Source organism: Ochotona princeps, chromosome 9 (genome assembly GCF_030435755.1).
Source record: "Ochotona princeps isolate mOchPri1 chromosome 9, mOchPri1.hap1, whole genome shotgun sequence".
Taxonomy (NCBI): domain Eukaryota; kingdom Metazoa; phylum Chordata; class Mammalia; order Lagomorpha; family Ochotonidae; genus Ochotona; species Ochotona princeps.
The window spans coordinates 13,523,401-13,546,312 of NC_080840.1; the positions used below are offsets into that span (position 1 = coordinate 13,523,401).

Genomic DNA, 22,912 nt, shown 5'->3' on the forward strand with positions numbered 1-22,912 from the left:
CTGCTCAGTTCATCACTTTTCATTAGTTTCCTGTGCAGTGACACATTCTGGACACTGAGGTTGTACTGGGGTATTTCCCAGTCTGCCAAACACAAACAAACATAAGGAGCATCTCTTAAGATAAGGCAAGGCAGCAGATATTTTTAATTGAGTCTTATTAATTTCAGTTTCAAAAGGAGCCTGGTTTCTAAATTGAAGCCCGTTTATGTTCTGACAACTCCCCAAGTGGTCTAAGAGACTGAATAGTTCTGGGCTCATGAAGAATCTTACAGCAATTTTATTTTTATAGGAGCCATGGTCCTCAGTAATACACATACAGCCAGCCTTTAGCGAGCACTTATGTGTGCCAAGTACTCGTAGAAGCAATTCCGTTCAGTTCTCCTGCAGCCTTATATGAGTTAGCATTTCTGTTGCCCTTGCTTTGCGCAGGCCCAGAAGGGCGATGGGAACTGAACACAAACCCAGCATCCTGGCTCCCCGGTGCCATCTAACACAACAATCTTTCCCAAGGCTCAGCACTTTCCCAGTCATCGCCCAGTCTCCCAGCTGCTTGGTAGACCTCACCACTTAGAATCACTTGAGGAGCTTTCCAGTCTCCCCAGCATGAAACAAACACCTTAGAGCGTTAACCTCAGGGAAATCTTCACACTATTCTTACAATGTTTCAGTAAGTCTGAAATTAAACCCAAATACAAGTATTCAAAGACTGACTTAGAAGAGACTATGGGTTGACCTGGAGGGTTAACAGCAAGATCCAGAAAACATGGTTCCATTTTTGTGTATTAAAGAATCACAAAATACCCACACACACACAATTGCCCAAGTCTGTATGTCCTTATTTGAACATTAAAACAAAACAAAACAAAACAAAAAACCTTTTGGAGCACAATTTTTAGAGGTTCTATGTGGATGGTATTGGGTGGTTCACCAGGTCAGGTTTTTTTTCTTAAGCGTAGTTGTATGTTAGAACCACCGGGGAAGATTTTCAAAGGCCAGATACCTAGGCCACAGCCCAACCAATTAAATCAGACTAGCTGGGAGTGGTGCCCAGGTTTGGGTAGTTCAAGATTCCCTCAGGGGATTTCAATAGGCAGCCATGTGTGAAGACTGGGCAGGGTCCCCCAGGACTAGCCAGGGCTGAGAACCACTCCTGAGATGGAAGGAAACACTCCTGTGCCGGCAGCAGTTCTAAGTGACAGGCAAGGGGCATCCATTTCAACCCTGGGAGCAACCAGCTAGCCAGGCCCCCCGGGGAGTAGAGATTGGCTCCAGAGATCAAATAACTCAGCTTAAGTCACCGGAGCTGGGAGACATGGTGCACACTCTGACTCCACCCAAGAACTGGGGCTGAAATTCCTTTAATAGATTCATTCTTCTGGGTTCCTCCTCCTAGGAGCTATTAACAACAGCAAGCAAATGCTCCTGTGGGGAGTTACTTGGAAACAGGCTCTTAATGTCTGCCCTGGGAGGGCTGGATGTTTTTTTGTAGGGAGGAAAAGTTAGACAGATGTTCAGGAGTTGGGAAAGAATGTAAAAGCAAAAGGCATCATTCCGAGCTTGTCATTAGGCTCAAAATCCCTGCATCCATCAGTCGCATCCCAGGCCTTGGTAGAAATGCTAAGCGTGGGGCATTGGGTAGGGTGGTTAAGGCACTGTATCCCAGCCTGCACTGCCAGGGCTCCCATTCTGGCTCCCCTCCTCATTCTAGCTCCCTGCTAAGGCAGACCCTGGGTTGCAGCAGATGATGGATCAACTGATTGGGTCTCCATCACCTACTGGATTGAGTTCCTGGCTCCTAGCTTCAGCCTGGTCCGCTTGTTGCAGGCACACGGGGGAGTGAACCAGCAGACAGGAGATCTTTCATTCACTCAAACCAAAACAAATAAAAAACACTAAGTGTCAGTCTCACCTCTGAGAACAGCGATTTTAAACACTTCCCTTGGGAACAAGAGGTGTGCTTTGGCCAACACTGCTTGAAGTTCAGGGGCACTTAAAGTCTAAGGCAGGCAAGCTGATCTCAGAACACTGAATGCTTGGTGCCACTTGAAGTCTTTCAAAGCCACTGGCTCATCTAATGTTCACAACAGCTCGATCAAGGTGACACCATCATGATACCCACTTAGGAGTGAGGAAACTGGGGCCCAGCGAGGCTAGGCAACTCTCCAAGGCCTTGCAGTAGGTTGCTAACCGGTGTTTGAAGGCAGGCAATCTGTCTCCACAAGCAGCCATCTTGATCACTAACAGGGACGGTGTCCAAGCGCCAGCACAGACAAGGACTGAGGGCCAAGCAACCACCTCGGGAGAGCTGAAGGCGGTCCTTGGCATTCCAAGCTCTTTGCAGACTGCCTCCAGGAGCAACATCCTTCCTTCCTTGGGATTTCCAGGTTCAGTTCAAGGGTGAAAACAGTCCAGTTGGGGACTTAGGCTTTGAGATCCTTTAAAAGCTGCCGGATGAACGCCCCTCTGAATAACCCTGGCCTACCTTCAGCGCAGGTGAGGGATCTGCGAAAAGGAGCCTGGAGGCTCCAAAGCAACCAGGACACCTGCTGTTCGTTCCAGCTGAAACCACTGGCCTGGCCTGACAAACAGGAGACCTCCAAGTCACTGCAGCCCCCAGACACTGGCGCTCCAACGCTATTTCCTTTTTTTTTTTTTTAAACAACAGCAAAGCAATCCGCTTCCCCCGCATCCTGCAACTTTATCGAACTCCACATCCCACTGCAGGATACGCCCCCGAAGGCTCCCGTCCGGTTCATCTGTTTGGCTGCCCTCGCAGGATGGGCCTTCTCCTCAAAAGGCTGAGCTCGCGGCAGCGGCTTTCCCGCCCTTCCCGAGCGCTCCCGAGCTGCCGGGCGCTGGCTGGCCTCCACTGGGCCCCGGGTCCCCGGGCGCACGGGGGAGCGGCCGCAGCCCTCGTGGGCGTCCAGCCGGCTCGGGGCTGACACGCCTCTCCACGCCGCCACGGGCGCCTCGGGGAAGAGGGTGGCGAGGTGCGCCTGAGGCGGGGAGGTCCCGGAGGCCGACTCCGGTCTGCGGCGCGCGCTCCACGCGCCTCTCTGGCGCGCCCCCGGCTCCTCCCGCTCGCTCCCGCGGCGACGAACGCGTGTCCTCGTGCCCGCGCCCCCGCGCGGCGGACGCACGGCGGCGAGCGCGCGCGCGCCCCGGCGACCGTCCCCGGGAGCCGAGCCAGAGCGAGCATAGGGCCGGGCGCGCAGGAGTGAAAAGGAGGCGGCGGCCGCGGCTGCGAGCAACAGCTCCGGGCGCCCTGAGCCGTACAGAGCCGGCGCAGGGACGATTTCTCATTTTAATTTCACAGTAGTTTTTTTTTTTTTTTATTTAATTTAAACGGCTTTTTTTTTTCATGGCGCTGGCCCCGAGTCAGCGGGCGCTTTTCTCCGCACCAAGATGGGTTTTGCCTTTTCCGTCGTGGGCACCCGTGGTGGCCTGATTGTCAGTCAGCTCCGGGCGTTTTCAAGGCCGGGAGCCCAGCGCTGCGCGTAGGCGGGTCTCCCTGCACAGTGGTTTGGTTTTTTTTTTTTTTTTTTTTTTCAATTATCGTGAGCCTTAGGGGCCGAGAAGAGTCGGCCTCGTGCTCCGTCGCCTCTGCATAAGCGGCGGCGAGGTGGAGGTGGGTCGCTCGGAGGGTGCCGTTCCCCGGGTGAGCGAGCCCCGGCTTCCCCCCACCCCCGCGCACTCCTGCCGCCCCACCAGTGTGTCCTCTCCTTGCCGACGCCGGGAAAATGGAGGCTGTGATTGAGAAGGAATGCAGCGCGCTCGGAGGCCTCTTCCAGACCATCATCAGCGACATGAAGGTAAGGACGCCGGGGGCGCGGCTGCGGCGGGCGCCGTGCACGCTGACCTCGCCGCCTCGCTTCGCCTCCTGCCCGGGCCGCCAGGCGCCTACCCCGGCCCCTCGCCTGCACCGCGGCCGCCGGCCACCTGCGGGAGCTCCTCGGCCCCGCGTGTCACCTGGTCGCTCCGGGCCCTGCTGAGCCAGCGGGCGGGCGGCTTCTCTCGGGAAGCCGGGGACGCTCTGCCCCCGCCCGGCTCATTGTCCCAGGGGGGCGGCACCACCTCGTTCAGCTGGGGGCTTCAAGGCCTCGGCTTCAAGTTTTCCATTGTCTGTCCATGGACAGAGTGTCTCGGACCTGAGGAGACTTGTTTGGCCGGGCGGACACCTGATTCCCCCGGGGACGGGCGTGGGGGACAGCTGGCGCGGGGTGCGTGGTGGGGAGGGAGTGGGGCCACTGCCCTGGTTGGAGGAGTCCCCCCCGGCCTGGGAAATTGGGAGGAAGGCCTCCTTTTCCCCACCTTGGCTGTCTACCTGGGAATCGGCGATTTGCACCTATTTGTTATTAATTGGGCTGATTCCGAGCGGGTGAGGGTGTGCTTGCATTCCTCCAGCCCTCCCAGGGAGCGCCAAGCAGAAGTTGCCAGGGTAGCCTCGCTGGGTCCCCCAAACCTGAGGCTCCAGCTGAACGCAAAATCAGGGACCCCTGATGGTGCGGGCACACTCTCCTTCTGGAGGCACACACACCCCGCTCCAGGATTTCTGTTGGAGGGGTTGTGAAGATTGTGCGTGCGTGTGCACGCGTGTGTGTTGGGGGCGGGGAACGGCACTTTGGCTTTTTTCCTGCAATGGGTGGGACTGGAGATAACCTGCCCCTCCGGTGTGGATTATCTGGTCCATAGAGATAGACCAGGGCTCCGTGTTACTCATCCAGAGGAAATAAAACCAGCCGCGCGGGTGCTGGCCGGAGGTGGAGGATTGGGGGCGGTGGGGTGGGGGAATTTTTTTTTTCATGTGTATTTAAGGAACTTCTCTTTGGCTCTAGCCCAGCCCCAGTTTGCCTCAACAGATCCACGGAGGTGGTGCTTAATTAAAAGCTAGGCTTCCAAAAGAGTGGGCAGGTTTGGAAAGCCAGTGCCGCCAGTGGGTGTGGACAGCCCCCTCTTAAGCCGCTGCCTGGCGCCTGGAGGCGCTTTTGTCTGATGAAGTGTAAGGTTTGGAGAGGCCTTGGGCCTCAGAGATGGACTTGGGGAAGGAATGCTCAGCTGTCACGGCCTGCCTCTCCCGGTTTAGAACCAACTGACACCTCACCCGGGGTGAACTTTTCCAAGGTGCCTCTGTCCTGTTGTGGTCCATTTTGAAATCTTTTCCCCCCCTATCTTGCCTTTTGTCAGAGATGGACAACCCCGCAGCAGCTTAATCTGCAAGCCGTACCCTGCTTGCCCGGGAATGCCTCTAATCCAGCCACTTGGAATTAGATGGATTAGTCCCTGTTCAAAGACAGCCCCCTTTCATTCCTTTGCCCCCAATCCACATTGCATTATTGACATGTTCTTTGGAGACAAAGATGGGGGCTCCCTGCTTGGACCCCAGTATTTATAGTGAAGTTAAATTCTGCACACCTTATAGTCCAACAAGATATGGGGGGAGGCTCCATGGTGTCTTCTGACCTCCAGGGGAGGGGTTGGAGATGGATTGGTAAAGCTGCGTTTGTGTGTGTGTGTGTGTGTGTGTGTGTGTGTAGATAAATACATGTTCCCAGGCCTTCGGTGCTGACCAGGAACCCAGGGATCTAGCTGAGCTGACCACTGCGGTCCCTGAGTGATGACACTTGGAGTTTTCTCTCTCTTTGTTCTTTAATCCATAGTCCAGGCCGGGTGCGCTTATGGAAACTAAGACCCTCTGGAAAGTGATCCTGCTCCAGGGCTTGCCTCTTCTGCCTTCCACCTGCCATCAGTGCCCAGGGACCCGTGGCTGCCACGGTGGCCTGCTTTCCCACTCCTTCCACAAGCTTCCAGTTAAACACACAGACTTCTTACTTAATGGCCAGTCTTGAAGCTTCAGTAGGTGGATTCTGAGTTCTTTTCCAGTTTTTTTTTTAATATCCTGCAAGAATGTGTTTGAGAGTTTTTGTTTGTTTGTATTTTTTTGACAGTAAAAGATAAGCAAAACCTGTGTGTAGAATTCTAGATATTTAAGGGAACAGAGATGAGAAGAAAGAGGACAATGTGTGATTTCCCAGCTTGTTAGTGCAGCAGATATTGCTGAGTACCTTTTAAGTTGTATTTTCTTCATGCATTGGAGGGCAGACTGTTAGGTCATCAGCAGTAAGTCAGTTTTTACTTTCCAAGATGATGGGTTTCACCTCGATGTTTTTTCTTGAAGTGTTCATGGTGGGGTTTACTGGCTTTTCTTCAGTTCGCTTTGAGGGAGAAGTGTAAAATGTGGGGACCCCATTGGGAAAGCCATTTTGATGACATTTGTAGGCTGTTTTCTCAGTGATCCTGGATTGGGGTGAGGAAAGGGCTTTTATGAGGAGCATCTGATTCTCCAAAGCATGCAGCAGCACAGGAAGGAAGTCTGTTTCCTCTTTGGAGAAAAAAAGGAGAACAAAAACGGAGCATTTTCAAGGCCTGGCACCATCTGTCTTCTCCAACCAAAGCCCCTCGGGACACGGAAAGGCCTGAAATCATGTGTAGGTTGTTCTCCTAGGGGGTCTTCATCACTCTGGGGTGTGTGTCCAGGCGAATGCACGGCTAGGAAAGAAGTTCCCCGTCATCGTTCTTTGGGATCTAAACCACGCGAAGGATGCAGCTGCTAAGTAACTTGCTGATTCTTTGGGAGAGGAAGCCTGCTGTTGTTCCTGTCCTGTGGGTGATGGTCTGTAACATGTAGAGGGCCTTCCTCCCATCCACGTAACTCTGCCCTCACACTTGTCATCCCCATCTGGAGTGTGCAATAGCTCCCAAAGGAAGGGGAGACTTTGAGTTGATCTGGGGGGAGGGATGGGGCCTATGTCTGGCAAGTCTGGGACAGCCTAAGCCTGCCGGTGGCTGTCGCTTGCTAGGAAGGTCTTGGAATCCTCCCTGTGTGTGTCTCATCAGTGGGAAGCAAGGTTTCCAAGCTGCAGACAGTGGAGTTGTCCTGTGACTTGCAAGTGAATGAGCCAGCATTGAATTTGGTGATGTTTGGATGGTTTTTAAGAGCAAGGAGGTTTTTTGCTGGTTCAGCTCGAGGACTGCTCCTTACCCTGATCATGATGGCTTTTTCTTTCTTCTTTCTTTTTCAAATGATTAACTTGGTTAAAAAAGGCTAGATGCTTAAATCAAATATTTTCCTCAGCCTGATTGCTCAAACATCAGCATGCGGGGAGCCGGACAGAGTACTTCGTTCGAAGGTTAGGAGAATGTGTTTGGGGTTACATAATGTGACCCAGGCCAAAACTCACCTTGCACCACACCTGAGTTCTCCCTGCCGTGTGTCACTGTAGATAGGGGTGTTCTGTTACCTGCACCTGTGCTGAGCAGAATGGGGGCCTTGTTCACGTCTGGCCATCACCCCCGGCTCTGGCAGCCAATAGGATCCTCTCTCCCGTGTGCTACCTAAATGACAACTGCTGAAGGGACTTTCTGGATCCCATAGCCATCTCTCTGTGGCTGTTGGGCCTTTGGGATACACTCCCCTCCCTCACCATCCCTTGGAGAATGTGAGGTGTGGAGCCAGGCGCCAGGTGAATCACAGCGGCTGTGTTGGTGTCTTCTCACCACAGCCTTGGGGTCCTTGTTAGAAGAAAGGTGGACTTGCTTGGTGCTGATAGAGGGCCTGACTGGTCCACGTCAGGCACTGGCTTGGAGCACTGCACATTCTGTGGACCATCAGCAGAGGTCACATGGAGGATGTGGTGGCAGGAGAGGGATGGGATGGAGGGCAGGCAGCCCCAGGCAAGGGCTTTCCACAGGACTTTCCCTTTGATGCTTCAGCAAGAAGAAAGTTCTCCCTGGGAAAAGGATGCTGAAACCTCAGCCCAGGACTAGGCTGGGATTCCAGGGCCACTGAGGGGAGCGGGCTGCCCTGTGTGCAGGCTGTCAGCCATAGGGAGCAGGACAGTCGGAGTTCCTGGGAAGGACAGTTGGGTCCCACTCTGGCTTTTCTCTTAGCAAAATAAAGTGTGTTTTTGGCCAGAGTGTTACAGCTTCCTCTTCTGGGGCGGGGGGTCCCGGGGAGGAGAGGGTGAAGAAGGCTTACAACAGGCAGCCAAGAAGTGCCCCTGAGTGGATGCCCATGAAGAGAGCCAGTGCTGCGTCCAGTGCAGGACTGTCTTTTTGATGCTTGAATTCTAGAACTTGTTTGGTCGTTTGTGGTCATTGTTTCTGTGGGGAAACCCCCATATATATCCTATATAATCAAATTCCTGGGACTATGTGGCTTGATGCTGTGGCCCTTCGTGTTCCTTGTGGCCTGAATGCAGAAGGAGGTCTTTCTTGGGGAAGCTGCACTGGGAGTTGGCCTGGTTTAGCCATCACCCCGTTCTCCCTGGGGTCCTGTGTGCTCATTCGACAGTGCTCCCATTTATTGGGTGTCAGCTGTGTCGCGGGCACAGAGCTGGCTGCAGGGAGGCAAGATGCAGAATGCTTTGTGACATTTTCCTTCCAGACAATTAGGAAATTATTTTTAAAGTATTTTTTATCAGACAGGCAGATTTACAGGGAGGAAAGACAGAAAGATATTCTGTCTGCTGGTTCACTCCCCAAGTGGCTCAGTGGCAGGAGCTGAGCTGATCTGAAGCCAGGAACCAGGAGCTTCTTCGAGGTTTCTCACGCTGGTGCAGGGTCCCAAGGCCTTGGGCCATACTCCACTGCTCTCCAAGGCCACAAGCAGGAAGCTTGATGGGAAGTGGAGCATCTGGGACATTAACTGGCACTAATATAGGATCTTGGTGCTTGCAGGGTGAGGATTTTAGCCGCTAAGCCATCATGCCGAACCCTATTATTTAATAAAGTACATGCTGTGTGTGCTGATGCCCTTTGCCCTGTGCTGGAGCATGTTGGCATCGCTTGACGCAGAAAAGAAAAAACAGACATGATGGTCGGTTGGGTTGGCACAATGGCAGTGACCGGAAATGCTTGGAGAGTGAAAAGGTTGGAATTATTGATCCAGTAGATGCGTTCTCTTAGAATTTTCATCTTGTCTTTTTCTGTCTTCGCAGAGATGGATGAGGGCTGGCAAGATTGCTTCTAGAGGGAGACCTTTTAGATGCTCAGATTGGGCATGGAAAAATGAAATCATTTTGAGTTCTCCATTGCTTCTTGGAACTGCCTTCAGGATACTTTCCCCACTACCCCCCCCAAACCCACACCTGTGCATAAACAAAGACATCAGTCTCCCCAAAGCAAACACAACCCAAAGGATGAATTCAGCTGCCCAGAACACCAGACAAACTGTTTTCAGGGCTCCTTAAAGGGAACTTGCCTTAAGCTGTTTAACTCAGATTTGCAGATCTCACTGATGATAGGGCCTTATTAAGTAGCAAACGGAGAGGCAAACAGTCGGTGGATTGGCTGAGCTGTGAGAAAGCCCATTGTATTTGATTGCAGAGCTTCGGCCAGTTCCATGGAGACTGCAGGTTTCAGCTAAGTCCGGACCGCAAAAATGTAAACTCAAACGACGGAAAAACCAAAAAAGGAGTTAGGAGTTTCCAGCACAGAATCCACTGCAGAGCAGCCCACCCCTTCTCAGCATCTCCCATCTTGGCTGCTTTACTTGGGGGCACCTGGCCTGTGGCAGGTGTTTGGTATTTCTCAGGAAGTGATTGGTGAGGACCAGGCAACCATGCTAAGACCTATGTGTATTATTGCATGCCGTCCTCTCTTTGGGCCCCCAGGACAGATGGGAAAACCAAGGCTTGGGAGAGACCTAGGTACCTTGTCTAAGGCTGTGGTGACCTCAAAGCTGGGGCTTGCTTGCCTAAGCCCCACTAAGAGAAGCTGTTAAGAGGACAGCGTTTCACCCCCCCTGAGTTCCACTGGAGGCTCATGGGAGAATCTGGGTCTTGTCCCTGCACCTCTAGCTCAGAGCTGGCCTAGAGGCATGAACTTGACCTGGGATGCTGCAAGGCTGCTTGCTGGTGTGGGTGGCTCCAATCCCACTGAAAGTCTGGTACTTTATGAGATGTCCACCTATTAGGACTTCCTTCTTTACCTACTTACCAGTCTTCTCCAGTGCACAAATGGGCAGCCCCTTCAGCCCCTTCCTATTGGGTGTGCAGAAGGCAGAAAAAAACTTGGGGCCAAGCTCTGAGCCATCACCCTTGGCACCTGTCCTTTTCCCCACCCAGAGCCCTTTAGTGACCAGCCATAGGTGCCGGAGTCCTAAATCCCCCAAGGCCTGGTGAATCTGCAGGCCAGACCAGTCCCCCCTTCTATTCCTCTGAATCCTATGAATTAACTAAGTTCACCCAAAGTTCACTTGGCTTCTCAAAGAGACCTTCCTACCTTGATCTCATTTTGTGCCTAACCCTGGAAGTCTCTTGTAAAAGAGCTTTTGTGTTTAATTATGTCCCGGTAGCCAGCCTGCAGTTGGGGTTGCGTCGGGAGGAAGGGCCCTTACATGTCTGTTTGGAGAAGTCGATGAGCTCGCCAAGAAACCTCCATCCCAGGCTGCTGCTTGGCATAGATGGCCTTGGTCATAGCTCCTAAGTGGTTTTCTTTTCCTGTCTCGTTTAAGTGGGTGAAAAAAAAATCAATTGAGTGCCTTTTGAACTGTGTGCTTTTTATTTGCTTTCTTCCCCTCCAAGAATTGGCCAGAGAAAGTGTTTGCTTGCTTGGTGCAGCCGCATCTTGAGTCCTGCAGGTGGGTGACAGGTGCTGTCTGCGGCTCCCTTCACTGCACCTGCCTCGGCGTCGAGGTCTCTGGAGCAGGAGGTATGGCCAGAGGAGGAGGTTCTGTCCTCTGGGTAGAATGGGCCTGGCTCCAGGGAAGGGCCCATTGGGTTCTGCTACAGGACATTGATTCCTGGGCCCCATTCCCATTTAGTGCTCTGGGGATGGCCTGGGCATCAGGATTTTGGAGAGCACTCCAGGGGCTGTCTGGTATGCAGTTGGAGCTGTGAGGCTTCCCCTTGCCCCGTGGCAACCCCACCGGGTGTTTTCTGTCTTACCCAAACCTGCGAAAGCAGGTGTAGTTGTTTGTGCAGCTTTGTGACTACATCTCCTTCTACCGTACTTAGGCTCACGAATGACCTTGAGACTTGAAAGTCAGTAAGTTGCAGTGCAAAAACAAGCAGTAACAAAAGCATCCTTGGACTATTTTGCGTGTTCTCTAGCTGTGTAATAGGTTCTGTTCAGTACATTTTTCCACAACGGTGGGAACTGTCAAACAGTCCAGCGTGGCTGATGTGACCAAAGGCCAAAGTATTTAATTTTACCCACTTTTATTTAAATGTCAGTAGCTACCTGTGGCCTGTGGCTACTCTATTGAAGGTGTAGATCTGTAGCTTACCATCTAAATAAAAATAGGTGCTGGATTTGTCACACAGCTTCTTGCCCGCCCTCTACACTCCCTGTCAGCTCCTCTTGGGAACCCTAATGTGGTAGGGATCCCATTGCAAATCCTGTAGACAAGTTCCTTAATCACCTCTTCTCCTCAGTTTCCCCTGCGACAAATGGACCTGAGGAAGTACCTGCTTTCTCAGGATGTTGTGGGGGTTTTGACAGGAGGTTTTCAGTGTCTGCTTACATCCTGTTTTTTGGAACAGGGAATAGAGTCTTCTGTAGTCTTAAAAAACCCATGTAACAGTTTTCTCCACCAGTTTTTAGGGCAAATACCCCTTCACTGTTCTTGTTTGTTCTTCCTTTCTTTCTGGATTTCTTTATTGATTTAGTTGTTGTTGGGAAGGCAGATTTACCGAGAAAAGGAGAGACAGAGAAAGAAAGATCTTCCACGCTGGCTTACTCCTCAAATGGGTGCAGCATCCAGCTGATCCAAAGCCAGGAGTCAGGAGCCACTTCCAAGTCTCCCACATGACTGCAGGATCCAAGGTTTTGGGCCATCCTTTACTGGTCTCCCAGGCCACAAGCAGGGAGCTGGATCAGAAGTGGAACAGCTGAGACATGTACCAGTGCCCATATGCGATTCCAGTGCTTGAAGGTGGAGGATCAGCCAGTTGAGCAGTCGTGCCTGCCTCCGCCCTTTGTAAAGCTGTGTTTAGAGCATGTCTTCAACTTGCAAAGCACGAAAAGTACAGTTGTTTCCTTGCTAAATGAATCACCTTTGCGATTCTTGTTGCAGTCTTGTGGCGCATTTTTCTCTGCAGATCTAGTCTGTAAGGAAGGGAGAGAGTACCAGAGGCCTAGGAGGCTGGGGGCTTCAGGGCTTTGAGTTTTTAATGCTTGGGAGGAAAAGGAAAGTCTTTAACCAGGGAGGGGAGGGTGGAACTGTTTTGTCCTTGGGGGCTTTCTACTTCCTTACTATGACCTCAGGGAAGGGTGCCCTTCCTTGCCTCTGGCCTGCCCTGCTTTCTACTATCTGACCCGGTCTTCTGGGCCTGGTGGGTGCCCAGCCATCTTGCACTCCCAAGCATCCTGCCCTGTGTCTGCCCTAACTGCCTGTGGGAGTCTTTCTCTCCCTTCAAGGCCCTATCAGAAAGTTCCTGCTTCAAGTGGTAACTTTCCTCTAAAGCACATCCTGTCCCTTGCCAACTCTGCCTAATGTTTATCACACTTCTAAAGAGAAGTTAGTTGACCTTGGGCTTTGAAGTCCAGCCCTGTCACTTTCCAACCCCCCCACCCCTCCCACCCCGCATCCCGGCCACTCACTCTACTTTGCTGAAGCTTGATTTTGATTTTCCTATCTATAACGAGAGTGGGGGTGGGGAATTACACCTTGCTCACAAAGTTCTGAAGTATTATCTGAGAATGTGTATGTTCCTGTGGAGTTTGGAACTTTCCTAGTACAAGCCCTAACCCTAAGTGCTCTGAAATAGAAAACTTTTTGAAAATGACACTAGTCAGGTTTCAGACTTAGGAGCATTTTAGGTGCCAGATTTTTTTTATTAGGGGTACTCAACCGGAAAAACCTTATAAATGCAGACATTCCTGAATCTGAGGAACTCTGAGATCTGCAAGAGTTCTGGTCATCTCAGAGAACAAATACTCAGCCAGCAGTTCCTGCTGGAGTATGGGATTCGGAAAATGCAAGAAGAAAACCGTTTCTCTTGGACGACACAGCAGAGAGGAGTAGTGCATTACTTTCTCGTTTTTGCTGCTTATGGCGTTACCCTGAGCTTACTCGAAGAGAGGCAGGCAGGAAGTTAGAATTCAGAGTGGCTTGTACCCTGACAGGATTTCGTGGGGGCTCTTGGGAAGGCTGTCTGCTTTCCATAAGGGTTGGGAGCAGGGGTCAGCATCAGGGAAAATATTCAGTCTAAGTGTTTGCCAAGCTGAGAAGTGACTTTGGTTTTTCTTATTTAATAGATACACATGTACCTGCCTCAGCAAGTGCTTGACAAAGAAACTTAGCCACCTGACAGCCCAGTGGGGTGGTTACTGTGATCAGTCCCATTTTACAAAGGGCGAAACTGAGGTACTGTGAGGCTGAGCCATAGGCCCTTAGTCCTAGGTTTAGTGGGAGTTGAGCCCCGGGTTCATGGTGGTTAAGGCCCCTGCCTTTATCCATCATGCTGGATGTTCTCTCACAACGTGGCGTTTTCGGATTTTCTTTTCAGATTCCATAATGGGTATATTTCATTTATCTCTTGGCTTGCTGTTCTTGTTCAAGCTTTAGGACTTGGGGTAAGCGAGAAAAGCCACCAAGATCTGGACTGCTGTCAGAGCTTCTGATGGCTCAGGACCATGCCTCTGTTGCCTCCCAACCATGGACATGAAGTCATGGGGTGGTTGACTCATCCGCAGGTGCCTGTGACTTGGCCACAGAGGGAAGCGAGTAGGGTACAGTGGGGTCCGATGTGGCAACTGCATGGTACTTGTTTGTCTGGCCTGAGGAACCCCTCCCGGCAAGGGTTGCCCCAGCAACGGTTCTGCATCCCACATGACAGTACAAAACAGGAAGGGGGCAGATATATATATGCTGTGGGAGGCTGGAAATCATGGGGATTAGCTCCCTAGGAAAGGCCAGACCCCTCAGCTGTTGCTGTGCTCGCCATTAAGGAAGTCTTTGAGTTTGGTTTAATGGTTGCTCTTTGTTTTGAAGTGACTGTTTACTAAACCTTCAAAGCCAGCTCTCGCAGCAGGATGTGATCTTGGGCCTGAATAATTGCATCAAGCACCCCGATAGGAAGCAGGTAGCAGGGAACAGTGCCAGGAGCAGCCTGTGGTCAAGCCCTGGGTCTGAGCCACTGCTGGAGGGAGTGAGGGCTGCTTGCAAAAATGGGAAGACCTGGAGGCTGCTAGTGCAGCCCCAGTCCCCTGAAACCCGGCCTCTTTGATGTGTGCTGGCCTTAATTAGGAACACCCTAATTAACTCACAGAGGAGACAGCTTTTTCCTTAAAAAAAAAAAAAAAGCAGATGTTTTGAGAGCATTTCATGAGGGATTACTTGTCAAAGATTATGCAAGTAGTATAAAGTTAATGGAGAAAAAACTAGAGACTTCAATTAAGTAAAAAATGAAAGTTTCCCATAACCACTTGATTACAAAGTGAGTTATGCCTGCACCCTTGCAGGAGCTCACACTTTTGAACAAAGGGTCTTGCGAGCTGCACTGTTAGAAATGTATGTCCTCGTGCCCGGCGGCGTGGCCTAGCGGCTAAAGTCCTCTCCTTGAAAGCCCCGGGATCCCATATGGGCGCCGGTTCTGGTCCCGGCAGCTCCGCTTCCCATCCAGCTCCCTGCTTGTGGCCTGGGAAAGCAGTTGAGGATGGCCCAATGCATTGGGACACTGCACCCGCATGGGAGACCCGGAGGAGGTTCCAGGTTCCAGGTTCCTGGCATCGGATCGGCGCGCACCGGCCGTTGCAGTTCACTTGAGGAGTGAATCATCGGAAGGAAGATCTTCCTCTCTGTCTCTCCTCCTCTGTGTATATCTGGCTGTAATAAAATGAATAAATCTTTAAAAAAAAAAGAAAAAAAAGAAATGTATGTTCTCATGGCACAATCTAGTGTCCTGTTGTTCCAAGCCAGAAGAATCCTAGAGACTGCACTCTTGTGTTATTCACTGTGCCGTTCCTTGGGTTGACATATATCTGAGGACCTGCTCTGTGTCAGGCAGGTTCCGAGTGCAGTATAGAGCCATGACAAAGTGAACATGAGTGTCGACCGTCCTGACCTTTGCATCCCAGTGGGCTGTAGGGGTGGTAGATCTCAGGATTATGCAATAGGGAAACCCAGGGGGCTGATTTTAAGTCCTGTGGTCAGGGAGGGCCTCATAGAGGAGGTCACTTTTGAGCAAGGCCTTGGGAGCTGTATGGCTAATAGGGGGAATGTTCCAGAAGCAAGGAAGATCATGTGCCAGGGCTCTGAGGTGGGAAGCCACATTCTTATTTATTTGTGTTGAGCATCCAGTTTTATAGTAGTTCAGAGTAGCTCGACAGTGAGTACATCCTGAGGCAGTAGCTTGATGTTGGCCTACATGGATGGTTTCCCCTGAAGGATTTACCCTGCGCCATAAGATTTGCGTTTTTCCTGGTTCTGGAGAGACCCATTGTTTTTCTGGAAACGCGTCTCAGTTCACTTTGCAGGGGTGAGTGCTCAATGCCAGGGGTGACTCCTGCTGGAACTGCACATGGGCAGGAGGACTTAGAGGGGCCTGTGACACCCTGGGGAGTGTGAGCAAATGCAGAGGCCCAGGGTCCAGCCCCATAGATGTGTATCTGGAACGGGGCTGTACTTTGAGTAAAAAAACTGGTGTTACACCATGAGTTGGTAGAAGTGGGGGTGACCCTTGGGCCGCCCGGCCACCGAGAGCTTCCTCGGCTGCTTGTGAGTAGAAAAGGTCTTCCTGCTTTCTTTGGCCCTAGCCCTGTGCCTCGGACACAACTAGGTTGTGTCCAGGGGACCAGAAAGATCCCCGGTGTCTCCAAGGCATGCCATCTCCTTGACTTCTTTCTTTTGCTGATTGTGTCTTTGGCAAGGAGTGTTTCCTTCTTCCTTCCTCCCTCTTTGCCAAGAAAATCCCCCTTTGTCCTTGGAGGTCAAGGTGAAGCACCCCCAATTTGGGGTGAGTTGCCCAACCCGCTTTCTCTAGTACTTTGGATTCTCCAGGGCTGTGCAATTGATGGCTTCCCCATCAGCCTCCCTACCAACACCTTGACTTGTGATCTGCATGGGGCCTCGGCACAGTGGGAACTCATGAAGCAGCCAGTCAGAGTGGCAGGCCTTGTGTGCGGACTCAGAGCAGTGTCGAGCCACCCTTCTGAGCACTTGTGTTATTATTTCTCATGGTTTCATAACCATCCTTTGAGGCAGGTGCTGCCATTAGCGTCAGTTCTAGATGAAGACAAGGTTCCAACCAGTGATTAGGTACTTTGCCCAAGGTCACCCTGACTTTAGAGTTGAGCTGTTAACCACCAGACCACACTGGTTCTTCCAGATTCTCAAAATGTGGTTACCTGTCAGACGCTCTACTCCAGGGAAGGATGACCTTCAATGAGGCAGAAGCAGTGGCATTAGAAGTAACAATAGCAGCTGTCACTTTTCTGGGTGATATTCATGGCTTCTAGCTTCCTCACTGGCCAGTGGGATGTCATTGCTAGTAGTATGGGGTGGGAGTTGGGTCATGGAAGAGGTCCTGGCTTGCCCCAAAGGGGAAAGCTGTGTGGTGGCCAATGGCAGAGCACACAGAGTGTGCCCGGTGTGTCGGGACAGGTGTCTGTCTCAGGGTGGACTTGTCACCTGGCCCAGTGGGCAGGGTCTGTGATATACAGGGGAGTAAAGGATGATATCAGGTGGTTGGTGGGTGGAGTGCAGCCTCAACACCATGTGTGGCCCTGGCTGGCTCTGAGTCTTCTTAGGGTGTTGGAGGAAAGAATTCCTGCGATACAGAAATAGCACTGTATTTGGGTACAGATGAGCTGGAAAGATCTCCAAGGAAGCAATGTGAGTCTTGGTGTGTAGGTGTCAAGTAAAGGGAGAAGGACTTACAGCTGGGTAGGGGCTGCAGGTCATTGGGATATTTATAGACAGGAATAAACAAAAGGAGCTGTAACGTCGGCCTTTGTATATCGAGGCAAAGGTTGGAAGGGGTGGATATCTATTACTCTGAGGAGGCTTCAATGTAAAGATCTTTACTATGAGTACTTATAAAGGCATCCAGACCTGTGTTAGGTGTTACTGGTTTTTAACATTTTTAAGAAAAGATTTATTTTTATTTACTTGAAAGTCAGAATCAGAATGAATCATCCGTCCTCGATTTCGTTCCCCAGATGTCGGCGATGGCCAAGCTTTGGCTAGGCTGAAGCCAAGAGCTGGAACTGCCTCAGGGTCTCCCACACGGGTGCAAGGACCCAGGCACGTGGGCCATCCTCTGCTACTTTCCTAGGCTATTCAGCAGGGAGCTGGATCTGAAGCAGATCGGCTGGGATTCTATAGTCCCCTTACAGATACTGGTGCCCCAGGCTGGACTTCCAAGTTTCTAGATGTGGATAATCAGTCAGTGTTGGATGAACCCAGAGAATGTTTAACTTGTAAAAACAACTGGGCAAAGTTAAGAGCAGTAGATGCAGTAAACTGGGTGTGAGGATGAAGTCCTTCCTGACCCAGGGCCAATTACCTGCTCCTGAGTCTCATTTTCCCATGGCCCAAAAGAGAGTGTTCAATGCTTGTTCTACCCACTCCCCTCCCAAGGCTGGTCGGAAAGACCTTTATTCTGTGTGAAGTCCCTCAGCCGTGGGAGGGTGTGTTCTCAGTGACGACTGTGGAGTCGGTTTGGACTGCCAGGTGCCCATGCACTTGCTAGATGTTTGGTGAGGCAGGCAGTGACGTGCTGCCTTATTCCCTTTTTGATGGCAGGGACTGTCTGAAATAGTAAGTGAAATACAGCAGCTGAAAAAGCCAGCAGAGAGGAGAGAGGCAAATGAGATGGATTTAGTGAATAGGGAAGGAGAGAAGGGAGTGAGGAAGGGACCTGGTCTGTGTGGGGAACATATTTTGTAAAGATAAACAACAGAACCAGAGGCTTTGGTGCAGCTGTGGGTGCTGGGTGACTGTCCAACAGTGACCATAGCTGCCTGTTAGAGCTGTGTACATGTTGGAGACAGATGCTCCGGGGGTGCCCTGTCCAGTAGGGCTGGTGGGATGAACTCAATTTTTTATTCTGTTGCATTGGAATTTGCATAACCTTACAAGGCTGTGGCTCTCTGTTGGACAGCTCAGGGTGGGCCAAGGAATGCTCGCTGGCTGAGACATTAAAACAAACGGAATGACTTTGAAGATTGGCTGAGTTGTCTGCTTGATTCTTTGTATGACAGCAATTGGCGACACACCCACGTGTGAGAAAACGGTCTGGGCCTCCAACCTAAGGCTGCAGGAAGAAGGAAAAGCTTGAAGCCCCTGGCTTCTTCCAGGTGTTAGAGTTGCAAATGGAGCACTTCTCCATTTGCAACTGAGGGGGGAACCCTTTTGTGGATCAGTCTGCCTGTTCATGGGCATATTTATTGCTGGTGCACTTGGGCAAGTGGGTGCGAGTGGGCGGGCCAGGAAGCAAGCATTGATTATCCCCAAGGCTGTCATCCACTTGATGGACAGGGGTAATTAGTGGATTAGGCAAGCACCAATCAGAGAATAAAAGCTCGGGCATGGTATTTATGATAGATGGGCTTAGCCCAGCCTTTAGTCTGAGGATCTTAGGAGCCCTTCATCTTACAAGATGGGATGGGGAAGGGTAGTTTGGGGGATGAAGCTGTGACAGGCATTCACAGGCCTGTCCATCATCCTCTACGCCCACTTCTGGAAGCTGAGTGGATTCCTGCCCTGTGTCTGAAGAAGCGAGAGGTCTAAATTTGCTCTAAGGCAGAAGGTGACGGGTTCTTGAAGCTTTTTTGTTTTTTGTTTCCCTGAAGTCTGAGCTTCACAGTGGCTGTGCCTAGAAGGAGAGCGGTGCAGTCGGTGGTATCCCTTGTATTTACGCTGTAGACTTGGGAAGGGGGCTTGGTGGCTAGGGTGGTAATCGCAGCTCTAGACGAGGCCTTGTGCCGCAGGTTAAGCTGCTGCTGGGGATACCGTATTCCATATTGGAGTGCCCAGTTGGAGTCCCAGCTGCTTCATACTTGTCAGCCATTTTTCCTGCTAATGCGCTGAATGCTTGGGTTCTGCCATCCACGTACAGGTGGAGTTCCTGGTTCCTGGCTTCAGCCAGACCCAGCCCTGTGGCAGGGAGTGAGGTGGACAGTGGAAAATTGCCCGCCTCCCTCCCTCCTTCTCACTTATACTTGTAAAAACATAAGTATTTTTAAAGACTAGATCAGCTCTAGTTTCTGTAGGGTTTCTTTCTGCACACAGAATTTTCAGTTTCTCTCTTTTATTGGTAAGAGAGCATCCTGGCCATTTCTAGGGGGCTTAATATTTCTTGCCTTCTCCCATCCACCTGCCTCTGCAGTTGTAAGCAGACGTTGTGTGTTTGGCTATTTGCTGTAGTTCTCCTGGACTCTTGCAGTACCCAGACCTGATGTGGGTCCCAAATCTCCTGTCTGCACCTTGTCGCAGCCCCAAGGCTGGACCAGGACAGGAGACTGGAACTCTTGGGCTGCTCTACCTCTCAGAATCTGAAAACACCTGGGTTACAAAGTCAGCCACATCTGGCCTCATTTCAACCTGAATTTCCTCCCTACAACTTGGGGGAGTCAGTGTGCTCAGCACTTGCCTTGGAGGCTGTTGTGAGCGTGCCACAAGGCTGCCCATCAGGCTGTGCCCTCATGCTGTGGCTTGTGACTGGCAGCAGTTGCAACAGCAGCACTGATAAGGCACATGAGAGGGTGGGCGTTTGATGAGTCCGTTAAGACACCAATTGGGCTGCCCATATCCTGTATCAGAGTCTCTGAGTTTGAGTCCTGGCTACACTTCCAGTTTTCCAACTTTGTGCTAATGTGAGACAGCAGGTGACAGCTCAGGGAACTGGGTCCCTGCCATCCCAGCGGGACATCTGCATTGAGTTCCTGGCTCTTAACTTTGGCCTGGTCCATTCCCGGCTGCAGATGGAAGCTCTGTTAGTTTGTCTCTGCCTGTCAAATAAAATAAACAAAACTTAAAGTAAATAAGGAAACACACAACATCCCAGTCCCCACCGCAGATGGGTGAGTCATGAAAGCCATTTTGCATGCTCTGCAGGGGATGGGTGCGTAAGTGGGAATTTGAGACAGGCCAGTAGGTACACCTGGTATCTAGCAGTTGTTTAGAAAGCTGGTGCTTGATGACAATGATGATGATGATATTGACACCGTGACATGGGGCCTCTGAGGGTGAAAAGGGGACCTGGGGATATTACCTGTCTTTGCAGCAATGAGCCCTGGAGAGATAGCCAGTCTGGCACCTTCTGGGCAGGACGCAGGCCTTTGAGCTAGAACCCAGCAGTTCATCTCAGTTTTATTCTCTTCCTTGTGGGAGTACTCCCAGTTCTCTGGCTCTTCTCCCATTGCTGCCGTCCCACCCCCACAGTTCCTTGTGGGCAGGGTGGTGTCCAGTTCCCTCAGCTGTCCCCCAACTCTCCTGGCCAGGGGGGCCCGGCTGGGAAAGGCAGTTGATGCATTATTTACAACACTCCGTTAAACCAGCATGATGAGTTACACACAGTTTATTCTGCTGCAGCGTGTGTGGAATGCCATCCTGGGCCTCTGTTTAATACAAAACAAAACAAAGCCAAACAGAACCCCCAGCCAGCATGGCTGTTGGCTGACTGGCGCCCTGGGGTGGGCCAGTGGCTTGCACTGGCTTCTAGCTCTGGGGGCATGGTCAGTGGAGGGAGCGGGGAAGAAGAGGAGAGGGTTCATTTGCATCTGGGAGTGGGGGTGGGAAGGACCCCTGAGGGGTTGGAGGAGACCTAGGGGGGCTTTTTTCCTTGGGAGTGTGACTTCAGTCTTTGACTCTGTCTCACGTGGACCAGGCTGCTGCCCAGTGGGAGCCATCAGCCAGTGTCCCCCTGTCACCTGGCTGCTTGGGGATGTATGCTTCTTGCTGAGTGCAAGCCACTTGGTCTTTCTGTGCTGTTGCATTTGTGGGTCACTGTGGGACCATGCCCTTGAAGGCTGTCTGGGGTCTCCATGTCCACCCTGCTCACTTCTGGCTCCTCCTTGGGGTAGATTCCCCACGATGGTGTCCCCAGAAGAGTCCCTCAGGGACTGCTTCCCTGTCCTGACCAGAAGTGGCTGTCCTTTCTGTGCATGTCCCAATGGTTTGCAAGGGAGGGCCTCAGGCTCTGCAGACGACGGGTCACATGCTATGACAAATAGGGATGTTTGTGCAATCAGGTGGGCAGGAGGGAGTGCATCAGAGAATGCGCTGGAAGAGGTGAAATTTGAGCTGGTTGTTGAGCGCTGAGTGAGAGTTTCTGAGACTGCTGGGAGGCTTGGAGAACAGACTGCTGTGGGGAGGGAGGAGAGCTGGGTGTGTCAGCCCCTGTGGGGGCTGCACAGGTGTCTTCAGAGGAGCGCCAGGTCTCACTGTAGGAAGTGGTGCTGCCAACAGACAGGTCTGTCTTTCTTTCTTTCTTTTTCTTTCTTTCTTTCTTTCTTTCTTTCTTTCTTTCTTTCTTTTTTTTTTTTTTTTTTTTTTTTTAAATAGATGCCCTTTTCTTCCAAAGCTCGTGTGATCTGAATTCTCTGTTCAGCACATTGTCCAGAGTTCCAGAAATTTCACTCTTTCCCCCCTTAAGAAACTCCAGGGGTTCTGGGGTTGAGTGAGTCCATTTCCCTTTGCCTTGTGGCTTTGGACTTAAACCCTGGTGCCTGGTGGGAGTTTTGTTTTTTCAGTTTGGGTCCGTCTAGGAAGTTGTGAAGCCATCATGTGTTCAGTGGTGAGCTCCATGGTGGGGTCTGTGTGGAAAAGCTGGCGTTCCTGGAGACCTCAGGAAGGAGTTCAGCAACCCTTGCCTGGCTCCGGGTTAGAATATTAAGGAATAGATTTCCCAAAGAATGCTAAGCTCTTCCAGTGTCTTAATTGCAAGTCTGGAAACTTGAGTGGGGTCTCTTTTACTAAGCCCGTGGCCAGAAACTGGGCTTTTTCTGTTACATTTTAATCTGTCTACTTTCTTACTTTTCCCCTGCTTTCTACAAGCTTTGAGCATTTTTGTAGTAGGACCATTTTTAGGTGGGTAGAAATTTTTCTTTCCTTTGAAAGAAACAAACAAAAAAAATCTGAAATAATCCCACATCACCTTGCTTAAGTTCAAATAACATTAGCTGCACCGCCCCCTTCCCAGTTCTCAACAAGGAGGTTTTTGTCTTCTGTTCTTAGAAGTTGATTTTTTTTTTTTTGAAGAATCCATTAAATTATACATTACCTAAACCAGGTGGGCCTGCCACTCTTTGATAGGCTGTCAAGTATCATTAAGGGAGCTGCCTGTGGCAGCCTCTGGCTGAGTGGGTGTTCGTGGGTGGGGAGCCGCACACTGTACCCCTCAACTGCTGAGGAGATCCTCCTCCTGTTGCTAATTTGGCAAAGAATGAAACGAGGCTGCAGGCGGGGGCAGAGAAATGGTTCTGAAAGTGGTTTGAGCTGTGGTTTCCAGCACATTCAGCTTGGGGGTGAATGCAACCCTCTTTCGTTGATTTGGCCTGACGCACACCCAGCTGTCTCGGCCCAGGCCTGCCTTTACTCTGCTTAGCGCATCACTGACTGTGGAGTGCTTCCCACTCGGGCTGCCCTGAACCTGGCGCTAGTGAGGATGGAGGGCTCCCAACCTGGATGAGAACGGTCTGACCGGTAGGCTTTTCAGCATCTCTTCCCCCATAAATGTCTTGAATGAGGTTGGTGGAAGGAGGCCATCAGGGCTGGAATCTAAGAGAGCCAGTGTTTAGTAGCATTTCCTGTGTTCTGGGAACTGCATCAAGCACTTTCTCTGCAAGAGCTCATTGATTCCTCACACCAGTCTGAGTAGTGACTTAGGTCCGCTCACTTGCCCTGGGCAATGGGGCTCAGGGAAAAGCTAAGGTTCCATGGAGGAGGTTCCATTTGTGTTCCCCT

At 51.3% G+C, this 22,912-nt stretch overlaps 1 protein-coding gene across 10 annotated transcripts in view; it reads left to right on the forward strand.

The window, feature by feature from the left end:
* The first annotated feature begins 2,667 nt into the window (after positions 1–2,667).
* Positions 2,668–22,912, forward strand: part of MTSS1 (MTSS I-BAR domain containing 1) — a 154,583-nt gene continuing 134,338 nt past the window's right edge. The window contains exon 1 of one of the 10 annotated variants that reach the window (XM_058668495.1): positions 2,668–3,812. In XM_058668495.1, coding sequence (XP_058524478.1) covers positions 3,741–3,812 — 72 coding nt within the window. In that variant the 5' untranslated portion in view covers positions 2,668–3,740. The remainder of the gene's footprint in view (positions 3,813–22,912) is intronic. The other 9 variants (XM_058668494.1, XM_058668498.1, XM_036498398.2 and 6 more) reach the window with 9 other exon arrangements.